A 27,076-nucleotide genomic window follows, 5' to 3' on the forward strand; every position below is an offset into this window, starting at 1 on the left:
TCTAATATACCTTTCTCTGGTGGGTAGTTTCAGTACAGTGAAGCTGCATTTGCATTTAGTGAAGCTCACTACATTTTCCAATTGGCTTGCCTAACACTGAGTACAGTACATACTACATACAGTAAATAATAGTAAATTCTATTGTTGGCCCGAACTGTGTTTTGTAAAGCTAAGGGAGCAAAAATCAATCTTCACACTTACACAGGATAGTTGGTCATTATGATCTTTTAGAGAAATCCAACAATCAGGTGATTGCTGACTTTGATGAGAAAGGCGGAAAATGTTCAAATTTGGCCTGATTATCGGTAGGCCTACGTATTTATGTACTAACTGTATGTATGGATGTACACTGAGTGGGGTCACTGGGTGTGGAGTAAATAACTCCTCAGTGAGTTGTTTCTATTTTTTGTTGGATAGTGATTGAGAAAAAGGAAGAAAAAAACTAATGATAGGAAGCTGCATTTGAGATAAAAGTGCTGTAAAAGCTAGTGCAGTGAATTATTTTTTTTTTTAAAGGGACTGCAACACCAACATGCTCGCACATGCAAAGAAAGAATGTGGCTTCCTCATTTCCCTGAAGCTGTTCATATTTGACTTTCCTCAGTAGATAACTTGATCACCTGCCTCTGTCCTTTGTCAAGTACAACATATTCGGTGGCGTTTTTGAAGTGGCTCCTGCTAAAAGTAACAACAACATTTTGTCACATTTAGCTTCAGTGTTTAAAAATTTGATGTGAATATTTGAGAGTCACTTTTTTTGCATATTTACAATATCTTATTAAATTAAATAATTCAATCCACATTTTAAATGTACGTAAATATATATGCTTTATTGTCAATCCTCAATGTGTAGAACAGAGTGATGAAATTTATTTCTGAAGGCCACTGTCACAAACATTAAACAACAATAATATAATCATTTCTTCTCCATTCATACATACTCTTTTTAGTTTGAAGCAGAAACTCATTCAAACGTCACTATTTACAGGCATGTTGGGGGTGGGGGGAAGACAGAGAACAGGAGTTCAAGGACACATTCATATGCATTGGGAAGGTTTTTGTTACAAAAAAAAAAGGAAAAAAAGGTCCCTCCCACAAAGTTACATCTTTAACATTTCCAAGCAGAACTTGAACGCAGCATTAAATGACACTACCTACCTGTTCTTTTTCTTTTGGGGGGGGGGGGGTTCTTTTGGTGCCGCCACTGGCTGGCATCAACATCTTTAAACTCTCTACACTGATCTGCAGTACTGGAGAGGCTTCAAAAATGAGCACTTTGAGAACTCGTAAAGAACCATTTGGTAAGTGTTTTAAATCACTTCTACATTGAATAATTGTATTTCACTGGGAAGACTCGGTTTATTTCCACTGAGTCATACCTTAAGGGAACTCAATTTAGTGGTAGCACGTGTAGCAAGTGTTTCCTTTGTGACACCAGACAAGATAGATGGAATCCTCTTTGACTCATTAATTATATTACAGTGATTATTAATAAAGCAATTGGCTTAACATCTAATATCTCTAGCTAGATAGATAGATAGATAGATAGATAGATAGATAGATAGATAGATAGATAGATAGATAGATAGATAGATAGATAGATAGATAGATAGATAGATAGAGCTGAAACGGTCATTATTATCAAAGGACAATTTTAAAAATGGAAGACATATCTAAAAATGTAATTAAAAATGTTGTATTTGAAAATAAAATCTATGATGCCTCAAATTAGGCAATACACATTGTGCATTGTTAAAATATAGGCAATAACTAGAAAAGGACCAATAAAATAATAATTACAGAATGTACTTATTTTTAAAAACAAAACACTTCTTGGCAAAACCGAAAGGATCAAATGAAAAACTGTATCTGAGTGTGACTTCCTGTGCCGTGACTACGTATTCTTATGCCGCTGCACAAAATTGTTCATTGTGTGCTGTTTGTAACCTCAAAATGGCATTACTATAGTACATATTTGTATTAAAACACATCTACACCATAAATCTAAAGCAATCAAATAGAAAAACAGTTTGACAGTAACTGAACATGCCCTTAAACGCAATATTAAATTGACGCTTCTTACGCTACGCCGCATTTGTAACCTTGAAGTGTCCTATGTCAGGATGGTCCTAAACTGATGACCTGTTGTTCTTTGTTCTCTCCACTTTTTCGTTCCAGACATTTGTCATGTACTGTGTGCAATTCAGTCTTTGGCCAAACTGTACTGCCACAACACTAGGTTGCGACAATGCTCCTTTCGGCTTATTTAACTGCGAACAGGTGATTCAGGTACCATATTAAATCAATTAAGTAATCTTGAAGTGTTGGCGTAGAAATAATTGTTGATGAATCATCTGTTGAAGCAAATGAGGCAAAACAGAGTGCACAATTTGGCAGCAACCAACAGAGGTACCGTTTAAAAAAATAAAAAATAAATCTAAGCCTTCCAGATCCATATGAAAATCTATTTAATAGTACATGTCCTTTGGATGTTAATCAAAATAAATATATAATGGAACCTCTAAAATCATAGAGCCTGGAATTCAACCAACATTTTCAGGACAAATATGCCATTAAAATCATGCATAAGTTCAGAATTCAAACCGCTGTCTTGCATCACATTTAAGAAGACCTCGGGATATTGTGGGAGAGTCTACCTCAGATCAAACAATTATCTAATTGCTTGTATCTATAGTAAATAGTTTTATGATGGGAACAGTAGAAATTTTTTTTCCAAATACAAACAAATTGCAGGTCAGCCAGCATCCTGTAATAGATTGTGTTTAAACCTTTTGTTTCTTTCAAAAAATCCATTATGACAGCAGGTGCTCTGCCATTCAAGATTAACTGTGTTTAAAAATCACAGTGAATGAGGTACAGTTACTAATCACAAGGTGGGGTGTATAGAAAATAAAATTAACTATCAATGTAGATTCCTTCCTTCTCAACTTGTAGCAACATTGTGAGGAAAAAAAACAATTGTCCCACGATGCAGGCTGCTCAAAAACTGTGCTTAATAGTTTCGTAGGAGACATGGGTGGTCAAACAGTAGACAAGCAAGGTTTACTTGTGTGGAATTGAAGCCCATAACCAATGTATTATCATGCGGTTTGTATTTCATCTTTTGAACATTATCCTGAGCATGTAGAAACATGTCCTTGCATTCCCAAAAAGGTAGAAACAATGCTCAACAAATCTAGGGTTTAACATGATTATTGAGCTTGTTTCTTTTGTACCTTAAGTGCAATGCCACCAAAGCTGCTGTTTTGTTGTTGTTGTTGTATGTTTTGTGTACTGGTTTGTCCCCCACACACAAATTTTATTATGCAATAAGTGTGCTCTATATTCATTATTGCATCTGAGATTTGCATGGTGGCTGCTGCATAAACCACATTTGTTCTCTACAGAAGCTTGGAAGGGGCGATGGTAAAACGTGTTGGCTTGTCCGATTGTCCCATGTCCCATTCCTACGGATGTATTGCATGATAACATTTATGCAGGAAAAGGTTTTACATGTCTTGTGACAGACGTGCAATTAAGCTTCTTCCTTTCGAAATGTAGCAACAACAACTCTCACCTTTACTTAGTGGAAGCGTCTTAATAGCTTGAAATTAAACAAACCACACTGTCTGCCATAAACAGCACAGTTGCTCATGCCATTTCTCAATTGTACAGTGGGTAACGGAAAGTATTCAGACTTTTATAATTTTTCACTCTTTGTTATATTGCAGCCATTTGCTAAAATCATTTAAGTTAATTTTTTTCTCATTAATGTACACACAGCACCCCATATTGACAGAAACAAAACAAATTGTTGATATTAACGCAGATTTATTAAAAAGGAAGAAACTAAAATATCACACAGCCATAAGTATTAAGTATAAGTAAGGCCATAAGACCCTTTGCTGTGACACTCATATATTTACCTCGGGTGCTATCCATTTCATCTGATCATCCTTGAGCTGGTTCTACACCTTCATTGGAGTCCAGCTGTGTTTGATTATACTGATTGGACTTGATTAGGAAAGCTAGCGAATTAGCGTATATTAGTTGAATAAAAATGTAATTAATTTAGGAGAAAAGAATAATCCGGAATTTAACTTAACTTCCAGTTAAGTGTAATTTTAAGTTTAATTGTTCAAATCAAACTATTTTATCTAGTAAAGGGGAACCACGTCACTTTTTATGTTTATAAAATTTCGGGGAAATGACGAGAAACCTTTTTATCAGTGTCGTAATCTGAAGGTTGCTACACTTTATGAAATTTTGAGTTCTAGATGACAGGGCTTACTTAAACTCAGAGCACATACAAAATACGACCAAGAGTGAAATTTTATAGTATATTTAATGACATCTACAAGGGCTCTAAAGGGAAACACACTAAGGGGGTCTAACTAAAGAAAGAAAATAACACTAATAATGGTAAAAAGGAAAATAGGAATACGAAAAGGGAAATAGAACATCATGTGTTGGGCTAAAGTGGAAAACGCGAGCGTTTAACGCGTCCATCCCAGACGAGAGAGAGCGAGAGAAAGGACAAAATTGAGATTTTGTCTGAAGCTAGTAATTTCCCCGAAATTATTAGGCACTGGCGGACGACTGGTGAGCACATCTGCCTTACAGTTCTGTGGACCGGGGTTCAAATTCCGGCCTCCCCTGTGTGGAATTTGCATGTTATCCCTGTGCCTGGGTGGGTTTTCTCTAGGTACTCTGCGATTGGCTGGCAACCAGTTCATGGTGTACCCCACCTCTTGCCCGAAGGTCGCTGGGATAGGCTCGAGCACGCCCGCGACCCTAGTGAGGAGAAGCGGTACAGAAAATGGATGGATTATTAGGCACTAATATTGTACAGTCTGGCAAAAGTTTGCCATGTCTACTCACGACCGTACTCAGGTAGCCTCTGGGAGTGGTCTCTCTCAGGAAGCACGGAGGCAGATTTTGTTGAAGAAGGAAAAAATGTAGAAAAATAAAGCAAAACAAAAGAGGCGGAAGACAAAAACTGGTTGTTCGTCACGCCTCCTTGGGAGAATATGACCGTCTCTTTTCCTGCCCTTTTTGTGGCTCACTGACAATTTCAGAGCGATCACGCTTGGCTGGAAGCGTACCTGGTACCTTAGTAGCAGCTGCTCTGATCGTTTAGCGGTGGCCCAAGGATAGGCTGGGAAGCCGAGTCTATTCTCATCCCGGCCTTCGCGGTTACTGAGCCGTGTGCCCGAACAAAGAAAGGGCAAAGGTGGGAGGCGAGGCCGAAACCAGCCCGTGGCTGGCAAGCTGCCTCAGAACTGTGAGGCTGACGGTCTAACCAGTCGGCCACCGTGCCGCCGGGTTTAAAATCATATATTAATATAAAATAACCTCAACTTGGTACTCTCTTTACTCAGAGGTCAAGCATATCAGACTGACTGTTTGTACTTTAGTTTTGGCAAATCAACTGCTTATGGTTCAAATCACATTTCATGCTGGTGGGAGTCAAATAAAGACAAACAATTCTCAAAATCTCACAATTGCACTTGCACTACACACTGACACAGACATCAAGGCATACGTTTGGAAAATTTCTGCAGAGTTCGTGAAATATCAGAACAGACATTTATCCTTGGTTAAACATCAAATGAGGGTTCACGGTTGCAGTACTCTCAAACGCCAGTGGGTGGTGCCTTGCATGCACGTTTGGATATTAAGCAAATAGTTTGTTGCTGTATTTGCATCCCATCGTCGATCGACCCTTGTTGTGAGTTCAAACGAAGAAAGGACTCTTTGATGACTGTAAACCAATATTTCTAAGGGACCTGCTAATTAGTTTAGGGTCCAGGAGGCATTATCGCCTTGGGCAGTCTCACAGCATGGTGGCTTTGAAGGACGCAGTTTATCACGCCGTCACTGTGTCACCTCAGTTTGCGGGGAGCATGTCCCCTACACCTGTCTATATAAGACCTTACAGCTCACAGTGCATGTCACAGCAAATGAGAATCATGAGGTCAAAGGAACTGGCTGAAGAGCTCAGAGACAGAATTGTGGCACAGATCTGGCCAAGGTTATAAAAAAAATTCTGCTGCACTTCAGGTTCTTATGAGCACAATGGCCTCCATAATCCTTAAATGGAAGACATTTGGGATAACCCGAACCCTTCCTAGTGCTGACCCTCCGGTCTGATGAGACCAAGATAGAAATTTTTGGCCTTAATTCTAAGTGTTATGTGTGGAGAAAAACCGGCACTGCTCATCTTATCACTTATCAATACTTATGCCTGTGTGATATTTCATCCATCCATCCATTTTCAACACCGCTTATCCTGGTTAGGGTCACGGGGCGCTGGAGCCTATCCCAGCTGACTTCAGGCGAAAGGCGGACTACACCCTGAACTGGTCGCCAGTCAGTCGCAGGGCACATATAGACACGGACAACCATTCGCACTCACATTCACACCGTCACTGAGTGGGAACTGAACCCACACTGCCCGCACCAAAGTCAGGGGAGTGTACCACTACACCATCAGTAACCTTGTGATATTTCAGTTTTTCTTTTTTAATAACATCAACAATTCAGTTTTTTTTCCTGTCAATATGGGGTGCTGTGTGTGTACATTAATGAGGGAAAAAATTAACTTGAGTTTAGCAAATGGCTGCAATATAACAAAGAGTGACAAATTTAAGGCGGTCTGAATGCTTTCCATACCCACTGTATACTCACATTGGACACCAGGACAGTAGCTTTAGAACACCATGTTTTTAGAAATTGTCACCATTGGTTGTCTGAGCTTTCCTCCAAATATGGCCTTCATGCTTTAGATCACACTTAATTAATTTCTTTTAGATAACTAGGTGCCAACAATTTTGGATTATAAACATAATATTTTGAACTGATGACTGACAGTGAAAGAATATTTAAGCAAGGAAGGAGTTGGAAGGAATCCATTCTGACTGTGTGCTACAGTATGCCAGTGAAGAGAAATTAATAATACATCAGTTTAACTGAGGGTAACAATCATGGCAAACGAGAACTAAGTGAGCTATCTTATGCAAGAGGTTGCAGTGTTACAAATAAAGCATGTATTTTGTAACTGACATCAAAATGCTTAATGCTATTGTTCATGTGAGCAAATAGCAAGTCCTTGGTTAATTTGGTAGTGGGGTCATTCACATAGCTGACTCTACACGGTTTGGGCTTGATTCTCGGACAATGGTACGTTCACGATTATTGCCCATTGAGTGGGCATCAATCTTTAAATGGGATCTAGCTTTGTGCATCAAAACAAGATTGACACACATCAAGAATAACTAATAAATATACTGTACTAAATTAATAGTATACTGTAAATATAAGAGCTATTATAGCAGTAATAGTCAGAGCTAACCAGAAAGGCCGACCAATCATAGTCCTCTAACACTGGCATGGCAATGATTTTGAGGTTGTCAATTCATATTGTTGGTTTAAAGATGTATGACATACTGCTTATATGTGATCATCTTAAAGGTATTTTTTGAGTCCCACACGAATTAACGTTATATCCTGACACATACACATAGAGAGTACGACTGAATTTTAACCCGATTCTCCCCCTCCAATCAAAGTCGGCAAAACCTCAATTTTTGGCTGTCTTTATCTGTCTAATCCTGACAGATTAGTCACTGTTTTGGGGTGTCATATGAGTTAGGTTTCCTTCCCGATTTGTTCGGAGCCGACAATCGTAAATGTCAAAATGTTCAACATTTATGAACAAATCTTTGTGTGTGGGGTCAGCTGATCCAAGGACTCCGTCATTTTAATGTGGAACAGAACGATAGCCAATTTAGATACAACCTGAAGCTCTCACTGTTGCCAGACAAAAATAGAGGTTGTGTTTGAGTGTTTTCATAACATGTCTTCAATTTGCCTGGCCCCTTGTATTTCTTCTTCTACTACTACCGTTCTTCTTTGTATTTTCTGGCAGTCTGAATGCCCAGTCTGAATGGTGCCTCTCACAGGTCAGTCTTGGTACAATTCCAGATATATGATTTGGGGGAGACTCATGATTGTCGGTGATACCGTTATGTGTGTGGAGTGCTGTGTTGGTCATCTCGAGTACGCTACACAATATAAAAGCAGGTAGAACAGATTTTCTTTCCTCTCTACATTTTAAAAATTGGTTAAAATGTCAAAAATCAGTTTGCGTTTACTTAACAATCAGAAGGGCTCTTTATTTGGACCCCTTTGGATAGATACAATGACTTTCCAATCACAGAAAAATCAAGGGTTTGCATTTTCCTGGTATTTTCTGTACCAGTTTTCTTTTGTCATTCTTTTCCAAATAATATGTGAAATTGCTTCTTATCGCTTCTATCTCTGGTTTTTCGCGATAAGAGCCATCATTTGGTCGATTTTTTTTTTGCTTTGCCTTGCGAGCGCACACTTGAGATACGAGCGCCATGTGGTGACAGTGAACTCAACTCAACTCACTTCACAAAAAACGGCGCTTTAGCAAATGGTGACCAATTCTTCAAAAAAGAGGCGTTAAGTTGTTTAATGCCACTACCAGTTCAAGTTTACTGTCAAACTAAACATAAACTATGTGAATTACATGTTTTGTATTTAAAACAAACAGTTCATCCTTCAGTCTGATAATTTAATGCTAATGCTAACAAACAGTGCAGCGACGTATTTAGACATTCAATATAATGCCTGTATCAGACAAATGTGGTCTCTCACTATGGCACAATGTCAGACTGCTGCCATAAAATCGTTCTGTGTCTCGGTCAGAAGACTGGCAACACTACACGACATATATAACAATCATTGGGCTAATCTTGTCAAATCAAACTGTCAGGAGAGGCAGGACTGGAAAATGTGTCAACGTTACCAGATACAACCGTTACCATGGCAGCTACAACAACTCTAGTTTTGATTGCGGCAACATTTTGTCTTGAGAAAAAGAACAAATAGAAGAAAAAAATGTGTGTGGTGTCGTCGCTGGGTGCCCCGCAGAGGACGTTAGGGCTGTCCATTCTTCAAAGAAAGCTTGAGGTAATGTTCACATACTTGTAATACTCCTAGTAAGCAGGCAACATAGCGTTAATGTAGCTAGCTAGTGCTACCACTAACATTGGTACGTAAACATTATGGCGGTGTTCTGTCGATTCATGTTCTAAAGTTTCGGTAAACATTGGTTTGTGGGCGTGTATACATGTTGACAACGGTGAACAAAGGGAAGAGAGGTACCGTTGCAAGAAGCAATCCTATCGGTCGACGTCAACGTGCAATCTTGGACGATTCTCGTTGATATGTCATACTACACAAAAGATATACCAAAAAAAAAAAAAACATGCTAGATTTTTCATTTTGGTGTTGTAGGGCTATCATAGGGACAAATTGTTGATCGTCAATTATGTCATACTACGAGGGGTTTTGCCGTTTCCGACAAAATATGTCAGGCCTCTATCTAGGGAAGTCGTATGGGACAGCAAATCGGGCCAATATAGGGGCTAAAATATTGTAGTCTGATCCAGGTATAACAGTACTCAAGTCATATTCTTTATCCTCTGTGAGGAACTGAGACGTCTATACTGTGCAGATGTCTATGTACAGTATGTCCATCTGTCTGTCTTATACTGCCCACAGGTGGCCAAGGCAGGTAGCAGCACAATGGCCAGTCAATCGATGCAAAGTGTGACAAAAAGTGTTTAATTCTTTTCAACAGTGTTGTACCTGAACGAGTTCAATGAACAAGAGTTCATGAACTAGCTCATAATTTGTGCGAACGTGAATTGAATTAAGTTAATTTCTGGCTGATGAACGTTCTTGAAAACGCGCTCATTCTGGCATCAAAGTACGGTTTTCAAACGAACATTTTCATTTAAGAGTGCCAGGTTTTATTCAGGACTTCCAGGACAAAACCAGTCTGAACACATTATATACTTACGAGCCATCATATGTTGGGGGAATGATCGCCGTATTTGGCAACTGAATACGGCGATCATACTTTATGAATGATGTAGTAATCCTAATCCATAATAATGGATGTATTAATATTAATCCTATGTATTATTCATACATCATTCCAATTTACATGCGGGAGGTGGGTTCAGGGACACTCCGTAAATTGAAGGCTTTCTTTGTTTGGAAAATTATGATTTGTGTCAGAATGTTTATTTTAAACACTGTACAATCACACTGTCATAATAAGGAATTTATTTTTATTAATTATTTATTTTGAATTGTAATATAAGACCAGATAAGATAAAATATTTTCTTAATATTATGTAGTCAGCCAGAACTGCTAGAAATGTTATCAATGTCCTTTCACCATTGTTCGTGTGATACTCTGCAGTGTGTTTTTGTTTGCACATTTAGTACAAAAGTCCAGTTTTTGTTTTAATTCCTCATTTAAAAAAAGACCATTTAAGCAACAGGTTTTTACTCATGTTTTTGAAATTGTAGGGTGAAAGCTGCAGCTGTCTACTAGTGTGGACTGAATGAGTGGCAACATGGGGTAATGAAATGCCAGTATTTTGTGGGTCAGCAACATACAGTATTTGGGAGAAGAAAAAAAAAGAACTATGAACTAGTTCATTTTTGGACCGGTGAACTTAGTTAAAAATTTTGAAATATGAACTATGAACTGAACTAGTTCATTTTTGGAATGGTCACCTGAACTTTGAATTAATTCACATAGAAAATGAACTTTCTCAACACTGCTTTTCGATATTATAATATTATATGATAATTATGTCCTTACTGTATGTTTTTATAAAGTACAGGATTATAGAGTGCTATTTTTCTTATTCAAAAACACATAACACAATTTTAGTTTTTTTGGAGGAGGCTGCAACGGATTAATGGCATTTCCAAATAATGGCATTTCAATGGGGAAAGATGATTTGAGATAAGAGTCATATGAGTTATGAGCTTGGTCACAGAACAAATTCAACTCGTATCTCAAGGCACCACTGTATCTGCAGTTCATGCAATGTGTCATGGTGGCTATGGATTTTGGATTTTAATAAAACTCCCTATGTTTGAAAGCGGACAGAATCAGCTCAGAGCCAGTGGAGGACACAGACACCACCACCTTTGTGGCAGAATTTGTGAGTACTTTTATCATGTATTCATGTATTCTCTCCTCCAGCCTTAACGTGCCAACTGTCTCTGAACTATTCGTTCATTTTCGTTTATGCTGATTTCCCTTTGTTCCCTCTTTTACGCCCGTGTCTTTTGGTATGCTCAGAGATGTAGTACTGTAAAACTGCAGCAAGCACACGAGGGTTCACTGAGGGACAAGTTCCAGCATGCCATTTCCTGTCTTTGTACAGTTATTTTCTCTTGTAGTAGAAGGCTGATGTGTGTCAGGCTGAATTCTTAACTTCCACAAAAGGGCTCTTTATTTTTAGCTTGATTTATTTTTCTACTAATAACTGCTCTCCTTTTCTCTGTCACAGTCTTTAGAAGCCAATTACCCTGTTCAAGTCACTGATCCCAATGGTAAGTACGTTTATCAAAGCACATACACTGAACGTATAGTCCAATGCAGTCGGTTTTTGGAAACTTGTTGACCTCCAGTTTACTAGGATTCTAAAGATATTTTATCATTGACTATGGCAAATAATTATTATACGGTAAAAATATTTATTGGTCTTATGACTAGTCATGTACCCTATATCATATTGTGATATTATTACAAATTGTTCATTCCGACCATAGGCGTTTCTCGCCCGTTTTTCAAGTGAATCCTAGCCCTCATCAAATTTGAGATTTCTTTCTTTTACTGTATGTAATATAGTAGTAATAGTAATAGTCAAAATGAGTCTATGGCATGTACAAGCTAGAAAAGTGTATAACCATACATTTCTTGATTGAAATATAATATTTTAACAACAAGAATACAGCATATAGCTGTTGTAGCAGCTAAGGTGCTGCTGACAAGCTAACTGACTGGATTCCGAAGTCGGGTCGTGGGGGCAGGGAAGCCCAGATTTCCCTCTCCCCTGCCACTTTGTCCAGCTCTTCCTGGGAAATCTTGAGGCATTCCCAGGCCAGACAAGAGACATAGTCTGTCCAGCATGGCCTGGGTCATCCCTGAGGCCTCCTCCCGGTGGCACGTTTCCAGAGCACCTCACCAGGGAGGCATCCAGGGGGCGTCCGAACCAGATGTCCAAGCAACCTCATCTGGCTCCTCTCAATGCGTAGGAGCAGCGGCTCAACTCTGAGCCTCTCCCAGATGACCAAGCTTCTCACCCTATCTCTAAGGGAGAGCCCGGACACCCTGCGAAGGAAACTCATTTCAGCCTATTGTATCCGCGATCTTGTTCTTTCGATCACAACCCACAGCTCGTGTCCATAGGTGAGGGTAGAACGTAGATCCATCAGTAAATTAAAAGCTTCGCCTTTCGGCTCAGCTACTTCTTTACTATGACAGACCGAAACAAAGTCCCCATCACTGCAGATGCTGCACCAATCTACCTGTCGATCTCCCGCGCCATTCTTCCCTCACTCGATAACAAGACCCCGAGATACCTAAACTCCTCCACTTGGGACAAGATTCCCTCCTCAACCCAGAGAGGGCACACCCTTTTCCGAATCAGGACCATGGTTTCAAATTTGGAGGTGTTGATTTTCACCAAAGCCGCTTCACACTTGGCTGCAAAAATTTTCAGTGAGAGCTGAAGATTGCGGCTTGATGGAGCCATCAGAACCACAACAAAAGCAGAAATGTAAAAAGCAGAGATGTAATGTTGACGCTCCCAAACCGGACCCCCTCAACGCCTTGGCTGCGTCTAGAAATTCTGACCATGAAGGAATGAACAGAATCGGTGACAAAGAGCAGCCTTGGCTGAGTCCAACTCTCACTGGAAACGTATTCGACATACCGCCGGGAATGCGGACCAAACTCTGACACTGGTCGTACAGCCCATATCAGGGGGTCCGGTGCCCCATTCTCCTAGAGCCCCACAGGATCACAGGACTCCCCGAGGGGCACATAATAATCCCTATTAGGAAATAAAGAGGAGGAGGAGCAAAGAGAGGAATGTATACATTGTATTAGTACTCAGAGAACCAGTTAATTTCTGTTAATGTGTTTTACATTTTGTATATTGCATTCCATATAAAAGTCCCCAAAAATATGTCTAAAGTAAATTTTTTACATATTTAGCACTCACTATCGGGGTTTGCTTGACTCCAGAAAAGATATGTACTTTTAATGTGTATGTAGAAGTGCTGCTGTATTAAAATGAGTTGGGTTCCAATATGTTTGTATCATAAATCAAATCTATTCCTCTTTTGCTGTGCCTCAACATTTAAATAACCTTTATCAGATTTGATGGTTTAGTCACAGACATTTCCAGAAAGTGTTTTGCTTCTCTTTCATTCATTTTCCATATTGTTTATCCTCACTAGGGTCGCAGCCGTGCTGATGCCAACTATCTTTGGGCGAGAGGCGGGGTACACTCTGAACTGGTCGCCAGCCAATTGCAGGGCACATATAAACAAACAACATTTCACACTCACGTTCACACCTACGGGCAAATTAGAGTATTCAGTTAACCTACCAATGCATGTTTTTGGGATGTGGGAGGAAAGCAGAGTACCCGGGGAAAAAAAAGGTACAAGGAGGACATGCAAACTCCACACAGTCCCTCACCAGATTTGAACTCAGGTCCTCAGAGATGTGAGGCAGACTGGCGAACCAGTCATCCACCTTTCCACCGCTTCTCTTTTATAAATGTGGTAATGTTAAAATGCGCAAAACAGTGAAAATTTCCTGATTTTCTGATCCCGACTCAGGGGACCAATTCAGAGCATACCCTGCCTCTTGCCCAAAGTCAGATGGGACAGGCTCTATCTTAAAACTGGAAAACTGATGCGGTCTCAAACCGTTTACAGCGTAAAACATTTACTAGTGTATTGAGATTTTAAAGTAAATTTAGAATTTTAATTTATGTAATTTGAATGTATATATAAAAAGAAGTGAACAACCAGCTAATACCAGCTGCTTTCAAATGTGAGTCTACTTCTTTCATGCAATTTCCTTTGTACAGTGGCACCTTGACTCACAAGGGCCCCAACTGAGTTTGAGCGATGTTTTTTTTTGTTTTTGTTTTGAGTTGTGGGCCAAAGTTTGTCTTAGGAGTGAGATTCAGATACACCGCTGCTAGAATGAAGTGGAAAATGAGAGTCACAGTTGCCGATGCACATTGAGCATTTTAATGAACGGGACAAACAGTCAAACACACAAATACAAAATGAGTTCACAAGAAGCTACAGCAGGCCAAAACTCAACATTCACAAGACTAACCAGCCAAGTTTCTGACACGCCCCTGAAAGGCACGCACACAACACTGTAACTGTTGTCCGATGTGAGTTTCAGATTGTCCTAGTACCTTTTTTAAATGTCATCCCATGCCAATCATTTGTTTTTCTGACGTTTTATTCAAAACATACTCAAAATTTGTCTCTGGCATGGTTTAAGTTTAACATCTATTTTGTTTGTCGATTTAATGCAAAAGGCATCATTGTTTTGTTAATTAATATTCAAGTACCTGCCCACTTCGAGGTTGGCACCCACCCACTTAACTCAGCTGAACGGCAGCACAGCATTTCCGTGTTTTAAGAGAGCGAGTCACAGCCACCACCACGCCATGCAAATACAATCATATGTTGTGTTTTATAATTCTTAACTATATAATTTATAATGTAACTGGATAAAATCGCAAAGCTCATGGTCATTGTTGCCAAAATGTGTGTGAGCGATGCACATTTCTAATGGGAGCGGATTGCGAACCTCACCTCAAACTATCCCCCTCTCTTTTAATTTTCACCCACGTCCCCTTTCAGATCATGTTCCCTATTAGTGGGCCAACAATCCAACGCTTGGTGAATTCTGAATCACAAAGTATCCTTTTTTTATATATAACCTGTTCTGTTCAGCTACATGGGCTTGCAGAATGGTGGCTCTTATGCCTTTTGTGCTGGAACAGTTTTGATGTACAGCAGGGGAGTTTGAAATACTCCCTCTGCTTATTTTTTAATTGTTTAATTATTCTGAGGCGGCACGGTGGACGACTGGTTAGAGCGTCTGCCTCACAGTTCTGAGGACCGGGGTTCAATCGCCGGCCCCGCCTGTGACGAGTTTGCATGTTCTGCGTGGGTTTTCTCCGGGCACTCCGGTTTCCTCCCACATCCCAAAAACATGCATGGTAGGTTGATTGAAGACTAAATAATCTGAGTGCGAATAGTTGTTTGTTTATATGTGCCCTGCGATTGGTGGGCCGCGACCCTTGTGAGGATAAGCGACTCAGAAAATGGATGGATGGATAATTATTCTGATGTTTATTGAAAATGCAGCCGGACAGAAAAAGGTTTTAGGGGACAGACAGAGTGGACAAGGGGAACCACAGCAGAACAATAGTTAGACAGTCTAGATATTTGACCACAAGTACCGTTACAATAGTTACCTGGTCCCCGACTGGCAACTATTATCCCTATACCTTGATCACGTGTGGTGGGGTGTTATCGATTAAAATTGGGGAGACTGGTGGCAGTGAGGCAAGACGGTCACCGGAGCAATGATGACCCACAACCGTCACCCCGACCCAGGCCATCCAGCTCCCCAAAGGCTGTGCAAAAGTATGTGGTGCATTAAAAATCTGCAGGGGAGAGGCATGGCGGGCCAGAGAGCAGGCCGGAGTGCCGGAACATCTGGCCGAGTGTCCTCCCCATCCCGACACTGCCCTCCCCTCACTGACGGGTGTATGATGCATTCAAACTGGAGGACCGACAGGGCAGAGAAGGGGGGTGACCAGACCGGAGACCAGCACAGATGTGGCCAGCGTCCACTTCATCATGCCTCGGGCCAGTCCCCCCAGGGAACCTGAATGAGATGTGAATATGCCCAATGTGCGAACTATGTACAGTGTGAGTAATAGAAATGTGCACAGAGTGTGAAGTAATAGGCTAGACTCTTGCGAGCCCGGCCCGACCAGCTGACAGAGTGCAGAGAAAAGGAGGGCAGCTTGGGTGGCATGAATCGTCCCTCCACCGCAATATAAAAACCTGAGAAATACTTGCCAATTTTTTTTTTTAATCTTTCAAATTTGGCAGCGTGGTTAACAACACTTCTCTATGGTGTGTCAAATTTCGAAGATATTTATTTTCATTTTAAACATCTAAGTTCAAATTCTGTTTAACTTTTATGTGCAATACATTTCACTGAATCATTATCCAAGTACCTTTTTTTCGCATAATTTGGTTTAATTGTGCATAAAATTAAAGTGGTTTACAATAACATTAGATATGTTAATACTTTACCAGTAGTTCTACTACATTACTGTAATTTATGTTGGTCATTATGGGGGTACTTGAAAAGAGTTTTTTTAGGTGGTACTTGGTGTAAAATATTTGAGAACTGTTGACTGAAAACATAACAAGTGGAGTCACAATTAATCGATTAATTGACAACTAATCGATCTTCAAATTAATCAACAAGTATTTTGATGATCGATTAATCGTTTAGAGCCATTGTTTAACTCACTGTAAAATTGTCCAGATCCTCTGATTTCATCCTCTCAACAGTAAATATTCTCTTGATTTCTGCAGTCCTCTGTTGAAAGCAGACTGATTATCTTTTGTGTTTAATCAAAATAAGACATTTGCAAACATCTGCTTTGACTTTGGAAAACAATGATCAACATTTTTGCCTATTTTCTGACTGATGTTACGGATAAAACCAGTAACTGAATCATAATCATTTTATGGAAAAGAATAATAGTCAGTTTAATCTATTACGGAAATAATCATTACTTGCAGCCGTAGTGTGAATAACCTGTAACTATCATGAACGGAACAGAGGATAGGACCCAAAAATGCACGACTACAAAACAAATGGACAGTTTCAAAAAGAGAGGTTTAATATAATGCAGAGGTTGGTACACAGGCAGACAATCCGAAAAAGGCAACGGTATCCAAAAACATGAAGCAAAAAGGTGAGGTTGATAATCGGAACAGGGTCTAGTCTTACTGTGAGTCTGTGACGTGGAAACAAGGAATGCTGCAACGCGACAACAAGGTACAACGAACTGGCGACTGGAAAGAATGGGACACGAGGTTAAATGCAAGGGGTAATTAGGGTGAACGAGGCACAGGTGGTGAAGATGCTCTCAGGAGCAGCTGTGTATGAGACAGGGGGAAGGCAACAACCGGAACACACACCCATGACAGTACCAACCCCCCCCACCCCCTTAACGGTGCCCCTGGATGCACAACGTGGAAGTCCCGAAAGCGAGTCATCCATGATAAATGCAGACGGCACCCATGACCGTTCCTCAGGCCTGTAACCCTCCCAGTCTACCAGATATTGAAACCCCCTCCCCCTCCAACGAGACGACAACAACCGCCTCACAGTGAAGACAGGGCCCCCGTCCACAAACCGGGGAGCAAGAGGGGGCCTGGAAGGCGGGACCAGAGGGGACTCCTGGGCGGGCTTGAGCAGGCTGACGTGAAAAGCAGGGTGGACCCGCATCGATCTCGGGAGCCGAAGCTTCAGGGTGACAGGGTTGATGATCTTTGTCATGGGGAAGTGCCCCACGAACCTGGGAGTGAGCTTCCGGGACTCCACCCGGAGTGGAATATGCTTGGTAGAGAGCCAAACTCGCTGACCCACTTTGTAGTTCGGGGCCGGTGTCCTCCGACGGTCAGCTGCGGTCTTGTAGGACCGTCCCTGGCGCAGCAGCATTTGGCGGGCTCGCTCCCAGGTCCTCCAGTAGCGTCTCACCAAGGTCAATGCCGCTGGAACTGTGGACTCTGGGGCTATTGCAGGAAATAGAGATGGTTGGTAACCATGCACAACGTGAAAAGGCGATAGACCAGTGGATGCAGAGGGGAGGGAATTGTGAGAGAATTCGACCCAAACCACTTTCTGAGACCAGGATCGCGGCTCCTGTGAAGCGAGACATCAGAGCCCAGTCTCTCAGTTTGTCCGTTGTTTTCAGGGTGATGACAGATTGCAAAACTCCCTCCAAAATTGCGAAAATAATTGGGGACCCCTCTCCGATACCACATTCATAGGGAAACCATGGAACTTGAATACCTGGTGTATCATTAACTCGGCAGTGTCTTTAGCTGACGGGAGTTTCAGGAGTGCATTGAAGTGTGCCATCTTAATGCAGCCCTATGGGGGGCACAAGTCAGTGCAAACTGTAGGCCGGTCCCAAGCCCGGATAAATGCAGAGGGTTGCGTCAGGAAGGGCATCCGGCTTAAAACCTTGCCAAACAAATATGAGCGTTCATCCAAAGAATTCCATACCGGATCGGTCGTGGCCCGGGTTAACAACGTCCGCCACCGGCGCCGTCAACCTGCAGGGCGCTGTTGGAAATTCAGCTACTGTGGGTCGAAGTCGAAGTCAAAGAAGAAGAGGTGGAAAGCGGGTTCTTCGGCAGAAAGAGAAGAGGAAAACACAGAGCCTAGAACTGAATGTGGGGACTTTGAATGTTGGGACTATGACAGGAAAATCCCGGGAGTTGGTTGACATGATGATTAGGAGAAAGGTTGATATATTGTGTGTCCAGGAGACCAGGTGGAAAGGCAGTAAGGCTAGAAGTTTAGGGGCAGGGTTTAAATTATTTTACCATGGTGTAGATGGGAAGAGAAATGGAGTCGGGGTTATTTTAAAAGAAGAGTTGGCTAAGAATGTCTTGGAGGTGAAAAGAGTATCAGATCGAGTGATGAGGCTGAAATTTGAAATTGAGGGTGTTATGTGTAATGTGATTAGTGGCTATGCCCCACAGGTAGGATGTGACCTAGAGGTGAAAGAGAAATTCTGGAAGGAGCTAGATGATGTAGTTCTGAGCATCCCAGACAGAGAGAGAGTCGTAATTGGTGCAGATTGTAATGGACATGTTGGTGAAGGTAATAAGGGTGATGAAGAAGTGATGGGTAAGTACGGTATCCAGGAAAGGAACTTGGAGGGACAGATGGTGGTAGACTTTGCAACAAGGATGCAAATGGCTGTAGTGAACACTTTTTTCCAGAAGAGGCACGAACATAGGGTGACCTACAAGAGCGGAGGTAGAAGCACACAGGTGGATTACATCTTGTGCAGACGATGTAATCTGAAGGAGGTTACCAACTGTAAGGTAGTGGTAGGGGAGAGTGTGGCTAGACAGCATAGGATGGTGGTGTGTAAGATGACTCTGGTGGTGGGGAGGAAAATTAGGAAGACAAAGGCAGAGAAGAGAACCATGTGGTGGAAGCTGAGACAGGACGAGTGTTGTGCAGCTTTTCGGGAAGAGGTGATACAGGCTCTCGGTGGACGGGAAGAGCTTCCAGAAGACTGGACCACTGCAGCCAAGGTGATCAGAGAAGCAGGCAGGAGAGTACTTGGTGTATCTTCTGGCAGGAAAGGAGAGAAGGAGACTTGGTGGTGGAACCTCACAGTACAGGAAATCATACAAGGAAAACGGTTAGCTAAGAAGAAGTGGGACACTGAGAGGACCGAGGAGAGGCGAAAGGAATACATTGAGATGCGACACAGGGCAAAGGTAGAGGTGGCAAAGGCAAAACAAGAGGCATATGATGACATGTATGGCAGGTTGGACACTAAAGAAGGAGAAAAGGATCTATACAGGCTGGCCAGACAGAGGGATAGAGATGGGAAGGATGTGCAGCAGGTTAGGGTGATTAAGGATAGAGATGGAAATATGTTGACTGGTGCCAGCAGTGTGCTAGGTAGATAGAAAGAATACTTCGAGGAGTTGATGAATGAGGAAAATGATAGAGAAGGGAGAGTAGAAGAGGCAAGTGTGGTGGACCAGGAAGTGGCAATGATTAGTAAGGGGGAAGTTAGAAAGGCATTAAAGAGAATGAAAAATGGAAAGGCAGTTGGTCCTGATGACATTCCTGTGGAGGTATGGAAGCATCTAGGAGAGGTGGCTGTGGAGTTTTTGACCAGCTTGTTCAATAGAATTCTAGTGCGTGAGAAGATGCCTGAGGAATGGAGGAAAAGTGTACTGGTGCCCATTTTTAAGAACAAAGGTGATGTGCAGAGCTGTGGCAACTATAGAGGAATAAAGTTGATGAGCCACACAATGAAGTTATGGGAAAGAGTAGTGGAGGCTAGACTCAGGACAGAAGTGAGTATTTGCGAGCAACACTATGGTTTCATGCCTAGAAAGAGTACCACAGATGCATTATTTGCCTTGAGGATGTTGATGGAAAAGTACAGAGAAGGTCAGAAGGAGCTACATTGTGTCTTTGTAGATCTAGAGAAAGCCTATGACAGAGTACCCAGAGAGGAACTGTGGTACTGCATGCGGAAGTCTGGAGTGGCAGAGAAGTATGTTAGAATAATACAGGACATGTACGAGGGCAGCAGAACAGCGGTGAGGTGTGCTGTCGGTGTGACAGAAGAATTTAAGGTGGACGTGGGACTGCATCAGGAATCAGCCCTGAGCCCCTTCCTTTTTGCAGTGGTGATGGATAGGCTGACAGATGAGGTTAGACTGGAATCCCCGTGGACCATGATGTTTGCAGATGACATTGTGATCTGCAGTGAAAGCAGGGAGCAGCTGGAGGAACAGTTAGAAAGATGGAGGCATGCACTGGAAAGAAGAGGAATGAAGATTAGCCGAAGTAAAACAGAATATATGTGCATGAATGAGAGGGGTGGTGGGGGAAGAATGAGGCTACAGGGAGAAGAGATGGCAAAGGTAGAGGACTTTAAATACTTGGGGTCAACCGTCCAGAGCAATGGTGAGTGTGGTCAGGAAGTGAAGAAACGGGTCCAAGCAGGTTGGAACGGGTGGAGGAAGGTGTCAGGTATGTTATGTTACAGAAGAGTCTCTGCTAGGATGAAGGGCAAAGTTTATAAAACAGTGGTGAGGCCAGCCATGATGTATTGATTAGAGACAGTGGCACTGAAGAGAAAACAGGAAGCAGAGCTGGAGGTGGCGGAAATGAAGATGTTGAGGTTCGCTCTCGGAGTGACCAGGTTGGATAAAATTAGAAATGAGCTCATCAGAGGGACAGCCAAGGTTCGATGTTTTGGAGACAAAGTTAGAGAGAGCAGACTTCAATGGTTTGGACACGTCCAGAGGAGAGAGAGTGAGTATATTGGTAGAAGGATGATGAGGATGGAGCTGCCAGGCAAGAGAGCTAGAGGAAGACCAAAGAGAAGGTTGATGGATGTCGTGAGGGAAGACATGATGGCAGTTGGTGTTCGAGAGGAGGATGCAGGAGATAGGCTCTCATGGAAAAGGATGACGCGCTGTGGCGACCCCTAACAGGACAAGCCGAAAGGAAAAGAAGAAGATTGAAGTGTGCCATCTTAGAGAACCTGTCCACAACTGTGAGAATGGTGGTATTTCCTTTAGAGGTCGGTAATCCTGTCACAAAGTCTACGGAGATGTCTGACCAAGGACGTTGTGGTATTGGCAGGGGTCGCAACTCCCCAGAAGGATGTTTGCGGGAGGACTTACTAACAGCACATACCTGGCAAGCATTGACATAATTGGTAACATCCCTTCTAACATTGGGCCACCAAAAGCACGTTTCGACCACAGATTGAGTCTTGGCAATGCCTGGGTGACATACAGTGCGGTTAGTGTGAGCCCAGTGGATGACTCTTCCCCTTAAGGTCGGAACCACATAAAGCCTGTTTTCAGGGCAATTTTCAGGGCTAATAGTGTTCTTCAGAGCCTCCTTTACCGCAGTCTCAATGTACCAAACAAAAGCAGAAACGAAACATGACTTGGGCAAAATGGTTATAGGGTCGGACAAAGAATTCTCTGCGCAGAAAATGCGCGATAAAGCATCTGGCTTACCATTTTCAGAACCAGGTCAGTAGGATAACGTGAAATTTAATCTAGTGAAGAACAGAGCCTATCTAGCCTGCCTCGCATTTAATCTCTTAGCAGTTTTAAGATATTCCAGGTTCTTGTGATAGGTCCACACTAAAAACGGAGTATGTGCTCCCTCGAGGCAGTGCCTCCACTCCACCAAAGCCACCTTGACTGCCAGCAGTTCACGGTCACCAATGTCATAATTTCTCTCGGCTGGGGTCAGTTTTTTGAAGAGATAAGCACAAGGATGTAATTTACCATCCTTGAGACATTTCTGGGAGAGCACTGCTCCTATACCGGCATCAGACGCATCAACTTCTACCACAAACTGCTGTTTGAGATTTGGCAAAGTGAGGATGGGAGCAGAGGTAAAGCTCGATTTAAGTTTTTGAAAAGCTGCCTGACAAAGCGGGTTCCATACGAAAGGTCTGTGTGGCGAGGTAAGACCATGCAAAGGCGAGGCTATAGAACTGAAATTTCTAATGAACTTTCTGTAGAAATTAGCGAACCCTAAGAACCTTTGTACGTCTTTGCGAGATGTGGGAGTGGGCCAATTAGTCACGCCATCAACTTTGGAAGGGTCCATTTTGATTTCACCTGGAGCCAGCACGAACCCCAGAAAAGAAACTGACGCCTTGTGGAACTCACATTTCTCAGCCTTGACATATCGTTCATTCTGCAATAACTGCTGCAACACAGAGCGGACATGAATGATGTGAGTCTCCTCATCCGGGGAGAATATCCAAATATCGTTCAAATATACAAAAACATACACATTCACGCAAGACATCATTGACAAAGTTCTGGAACACAGCTGGAGCGTTAGTCCAAAGGCATTACCAAATACTCATACTGTCCCGTTGGTGTGTTGAATGCTGTTTTCCATTCATCCCCCTCCCTTATCCTGACTAGATGATATGCATTTCTTAAGTCTAGTTTGGTGAAAATCTTGGCTCCCTCCAGGAACTCAAAGGCGGTGGATATGAGAGGAAGAGGGTACCTGTTTTTCACAGTTATGTAATTGAGACCCCGGTAATCAATACAGGGTCGCAGTCTTGTCCTTCTTGTCCAAAAAGAAAAATCCGGCTTTCGCAGGGGATGAAGATGGGCGAATAATCCCGGCTGCCAGTGATTCATCCACACACTCCTTCATAGCCTTGTGTTCCGGCCCTGAAAGAGAGAATAACCTCCCTCGTGGGGGTGTGGTTCCAGGCAGCAAGTCAACAGCACAGTCATAAGGTCTGTGGGGTGGAAGGGATTTGGCCTTAGACTTGGAAAAAACGTCTTTAATGTCCTGGTAACAGGTGGGCACTTGAGATAAATCAGGATCCCATGATGGGGTCTGTGGATTGTCATTTGAAACATAGCCCTGAACATCACATGGGCACAATTGCTGCCCCATGACAGAACTTGCCCAGAGGACCAGTCAATGTGGGGGTTATGTAATTTCAACCATGGGTTCCCTAAAATAAGGTCATGATTCATGGTGTCAAAAACATGAAAACTAATGCGTTCCGAGTGAGAATCAGGAAATGTCAATGTGTGTTTGGGTGCGGTGATTGATCTTGCCCATAAAACTGCTGTCTGCATCATAGGAGTTCCGGTGGCGTTTTATTTGAAAGGTTCTAAGGTGCATCTGTCTAACGAGGAGAGAGTTGAGTAAGTTTGCGTCAGAACCAGAGTCAATTAATACAGGTGTATGAATTTCTCGATCAGGAGAGCATAGTGTCACTTTAGGAAGAACCCGGGTAGGGTCTTCCTTAATGAAATTTAGACTCACCGCTCCCGTGCCCTTGCTACCGGCACCAGCAACCTTGACGTGGCAGTTGCTCACGAAAAGACCCAACTGCCCGCAGTAGAAGCACCACCCTTCCCTCAGGCGTTGACGTTTCTCAGGGGAGAGACGGAACCTGCCCAGTTGCATGGGTTCATCCGTGGTGACGCTAACCATTGGATTGAGACCGGCAACAGGGGATCTGCCTTGGTCTGGCTGGTCACCATGGCTGAGATTGTCCAAGTCGGTCGGCAGGTCTTGCGGGACCAAATGATCCTTGACGGCGGGGGATAGTCCTTGAAAGAAAATGCATCAAGTTATTCCAGCTCTCAGCTGCTAGAATGGGAAACTCTATCGCGTAATCTGAAAACCTGCGCTTGCCTTGGTGTAAGGTGACAAGGGAGCGAGCTGCCTCACGATCTGGTGTGGAAAACTGAAAAATTTGCTCCATAGTCTTTACAAAAAAAGCCCACGAATGACACGCGGCGGAATTGAGGCTCCATTCAGCAGAAGCCCACGCCTCCGCACAACCAGTCAGGTGGGAATTGATCTTTGTCCACTCGGTGGGGAAGGCAGCTGCCTGCGTATCAAAGTGGAGTTCGCACTGAGTGATGAATGGCTTAATATTCCCAGAATCTCCAGAGAACCTCTCCGGTCGAGAGAGATGTGGGCAGACAGCAGCGGAGGTGGCAGGTGGTTGCATGGTAACTGCTACACATGAAAACGTTGGTACCGTAGCGGTATCGGGTGTTGTGCCAACTGATTCCTTTTTTTTAATCATTTTCATAAATTGTTTCATGATATTGTCCTGATATTCTGACAGTCCCTCAAGATGAAGGTGGAGGGCAGCAAGCTGCTCATCCTGCTTCGAGAGGCGTTGACCCTGCGCTTGAAGGGCTTTGCGCTCCAGGTCTGAGTATGCTGGGTCCATGTTATGGCCAGTTCGTTCTGTCATGAACAGAACAGAGGATAGGACCCAAAAATGCACGACTCCAAAACAAATGGACAGTTTCAAAAAGAGAGGTTTAATATACAGGCAGAGTTCGATACACAGGCAGGCAAGAGAAAAAAGGCAACAGTATCCAAAAACGTGAGGCAAAAAGGCAAGGTCAATAATCGGAACAGGGTCTAGTCTTACTGTGCGTCTGTGACGTGGAAACAAGGAATGCTGGAACGCGACAAGGTACAACGAACTGGCGACTGGAAAGAATGGGACACGAGGTTAGATGCAAGGGGTAATTAGGGTGAACGAGGCACAGGTGGTGAAGATGGTCTCAGGAGCAGGTGTGTATGAGACAGGGGGAAGGCAACAACCGGAACACACACCCATGACAGTAACTGACGTAGTTAAACCTGAATCAGCCTGAGAAGTGTACAATATATCAAACTACTTGTAGCAGCCCTTGGCATTAATCAGTACCTAAGAAGTAACCCTTAGTTTCAAAAAGGTTGGTGAGTACAGCATTACTCCCTCTCGTGTGATATTGTTTAACTGTTCTTTATTTGGTTTTGCTTCTTTTTTAAACAATACCAAATACACAACAATAAACGGTTAATGGTCAGTAATTGGGGGTGGAGATGGCTTTGCAGTAAATGTTAATGCAAAATTAGATAGCAACAACCCTAAACTTAACCTGTTAGTCCCACTTCGCATAACAAAAAACTGTTGTACACAGCTAAAACTAAAATCTTACCTTGTGAATTTACAGTATCTTATTTCTCGTGAAAACATCTTACTGTACTTATTTTATGACAGTTTAGACTTTTTCTAAGTTTTCAGCAAGGCAAGAAGAGTTGTTTCAATATACAAGATCTTATTTTAAATCTTAAAGCAAGTCTTTTTGTCTTCCTAAATATGCAGAAAAAATCAAACTGTCTTAAAATACTGTAAGTACAATATTTAACTTTCATTTGAAATAAGATAAATCCACTACAGATAATATTTACATTTTACATGTAATTTATGCATGCCATCTATGTTCAAAGGTCCGAAGCTAAGAAAAATCTTCCACATAACTGAGTTCAGTTGTGCCACCCTGTCCAGCAGTAGAATTTCTCCACTCTGTTAAATTATTTCACATTGCAGATCTAGAGTAACCTTTTCCATAATGTATGTCCAGATCTACCTTGCCACTAGCCCATTTCTCCTTCTCTTGGAAATACTGTAGTACAGGATGATAAGTGCTATTGTTAATGGCTGGATGGACGGATGGATCCAGATGTCAAACCTCCCACAGGGAATTTCAGAAGTATAATGTTGCAGAACGTAAGATAGTTTTTTGTAGACCTAGCTGCTTAAGACTAAATCTATAAAGCACTATTAAAAAGCATATTTTCTCAGTCAAGTCTAGAGAGGGAAATACAAATATTTGAATGACACTTGCTGGCCCCATCTTTTATTCTATCAATCTGGGATGTTTTATCTTGGCTGCTATTCTTAAGGCTGTCGTCAGTCACCTGCTGATGTCAGCACAAGGATACAAAATGTCAATACCACAGTCACAGTCATTCACTGGTGACAAGTGATACGTCATTTCTTGCTTTTATTTTTATTAATGTATTGACTTGGTTTACAGTCAGGAGTCCAGTGTTAAATATTCAATTCCATCACTTTGTCTGACTTCCTGCCTCACCCATTCTGGTATGTGAAATTTGATACTGCTTGAGTGCCGGTGGGAGCGCAATGAAAAAGACGGTAGATTCTTAGAGATTACAGATTAGATTGGTTTCTCTTATTCACGTAAAAGATACACTGTAGCGATTTCAAACTGATTACATCAGTCCTGACGTTACATTGTCTGGCAGAGTTGAGATACTGTAACACAGCCAATTAGATGCAGCAGTGGCACACCGAAAATGATTTTGGAGAGTGGTAAATATCCATCCATCCATTTTCTGTACCGCTTATCCTCACTAGGGTCGCGGACGTGCTGGAGCCTATACCAGCTATCTTCGGGCGAGAGGCGAAGTAAACCCTGAACTGGTCGCCAGCCAATCGCAGGGCACATATAAACAACCATTCACACTCACATTCACACATCAATTTAGAGTCACCAATTAACCAACCATGCATGTTTTTGGGATGTGGGAGGAAACCGAAGTGCCCGGAGAAAACCCACACAGGCACAGGGAGAACATGCAAACTCTACAGAGGCGGGGCTGGGATTTGAACCCCGGTCCTCAGAACTGTGAGGCAGATGTCCTAACCAGTCGTCCGCCGTGCCGCCAGTGGTAAATATAATCCATGAAAATCATCTAAAATTTACATTATTATTTTAGAAAATAATAATTGAAGAGACGATAATAATAATTGAAGAGAGTAAATTTTACCTACACTCCCTATTTGACAAGAGTAAAAAGTGTCACCAAGAAAAATAGTAGAATCCACCTAAAAGCCATTGGTACTACAATATGCATCACATGACGCGTATATGCCGCACTAATTGGCTGACGTGTTATCAGCTCATCAGCACAAAATGGTATCGCCCATCGGTGAGA

The 27,076-nt window shown here is 42.3% G+C and overlaps 1 protein-coding gene across 7 annotated transcripts in view; it reads left to right on the top strand.

Annotated features, from left to right (window-relative positions):
• Positions 1-1,160: 1,160 nt before the first annotated feature.
• Positions 1,161-27,076, top strand: part of edaradd (EDAR-associated death domain) — a 42,562-nt gene continuing 16,646 nt past the window's right edge. For 2 of the 7 annotated variants that reach the window (XM_061789407.1, XM_061789408.1), the window contains exons 1-3: positions 1,161-1,301; positions 10,999-11,060; positions 11,412-11,454. In XM_061789407.1, the coding sequence (XP_061645391.1) occupies positions 1,268-1,301; positions 10,999-11,060; positions 11,412-11,454 (139 nt within the window). In that variant the 5' untranslated portion in view covers positions 1,161-1,267. The remainder of the gene's footprint in view (positions 1,302-10,998; positions 11,061-11,411; positions 11,455-27,076) is intronic. The other 5 variants (XM_061789409.1, XM_061789411.1, XM_061789410.1 and 2 more) reach the window with 4 other exon arrangements.

This window comes from Phyllopteryx taeniolatus, chromosome 11 (assembly GCF_024500385.1).
Source record: "Phyllopteryx taeniolatus isolate TA_2022b chromosome 11, UOR_Ptae_1.2, whole genome shotgun sequence".
Lineage (NCBI taxonomy): Eukaryota > Metazoa > Chordata > Actinopteri > Syngnathiformes > Syngnathidae > Phyllopteryx > Phyllopteryx taeniolatus.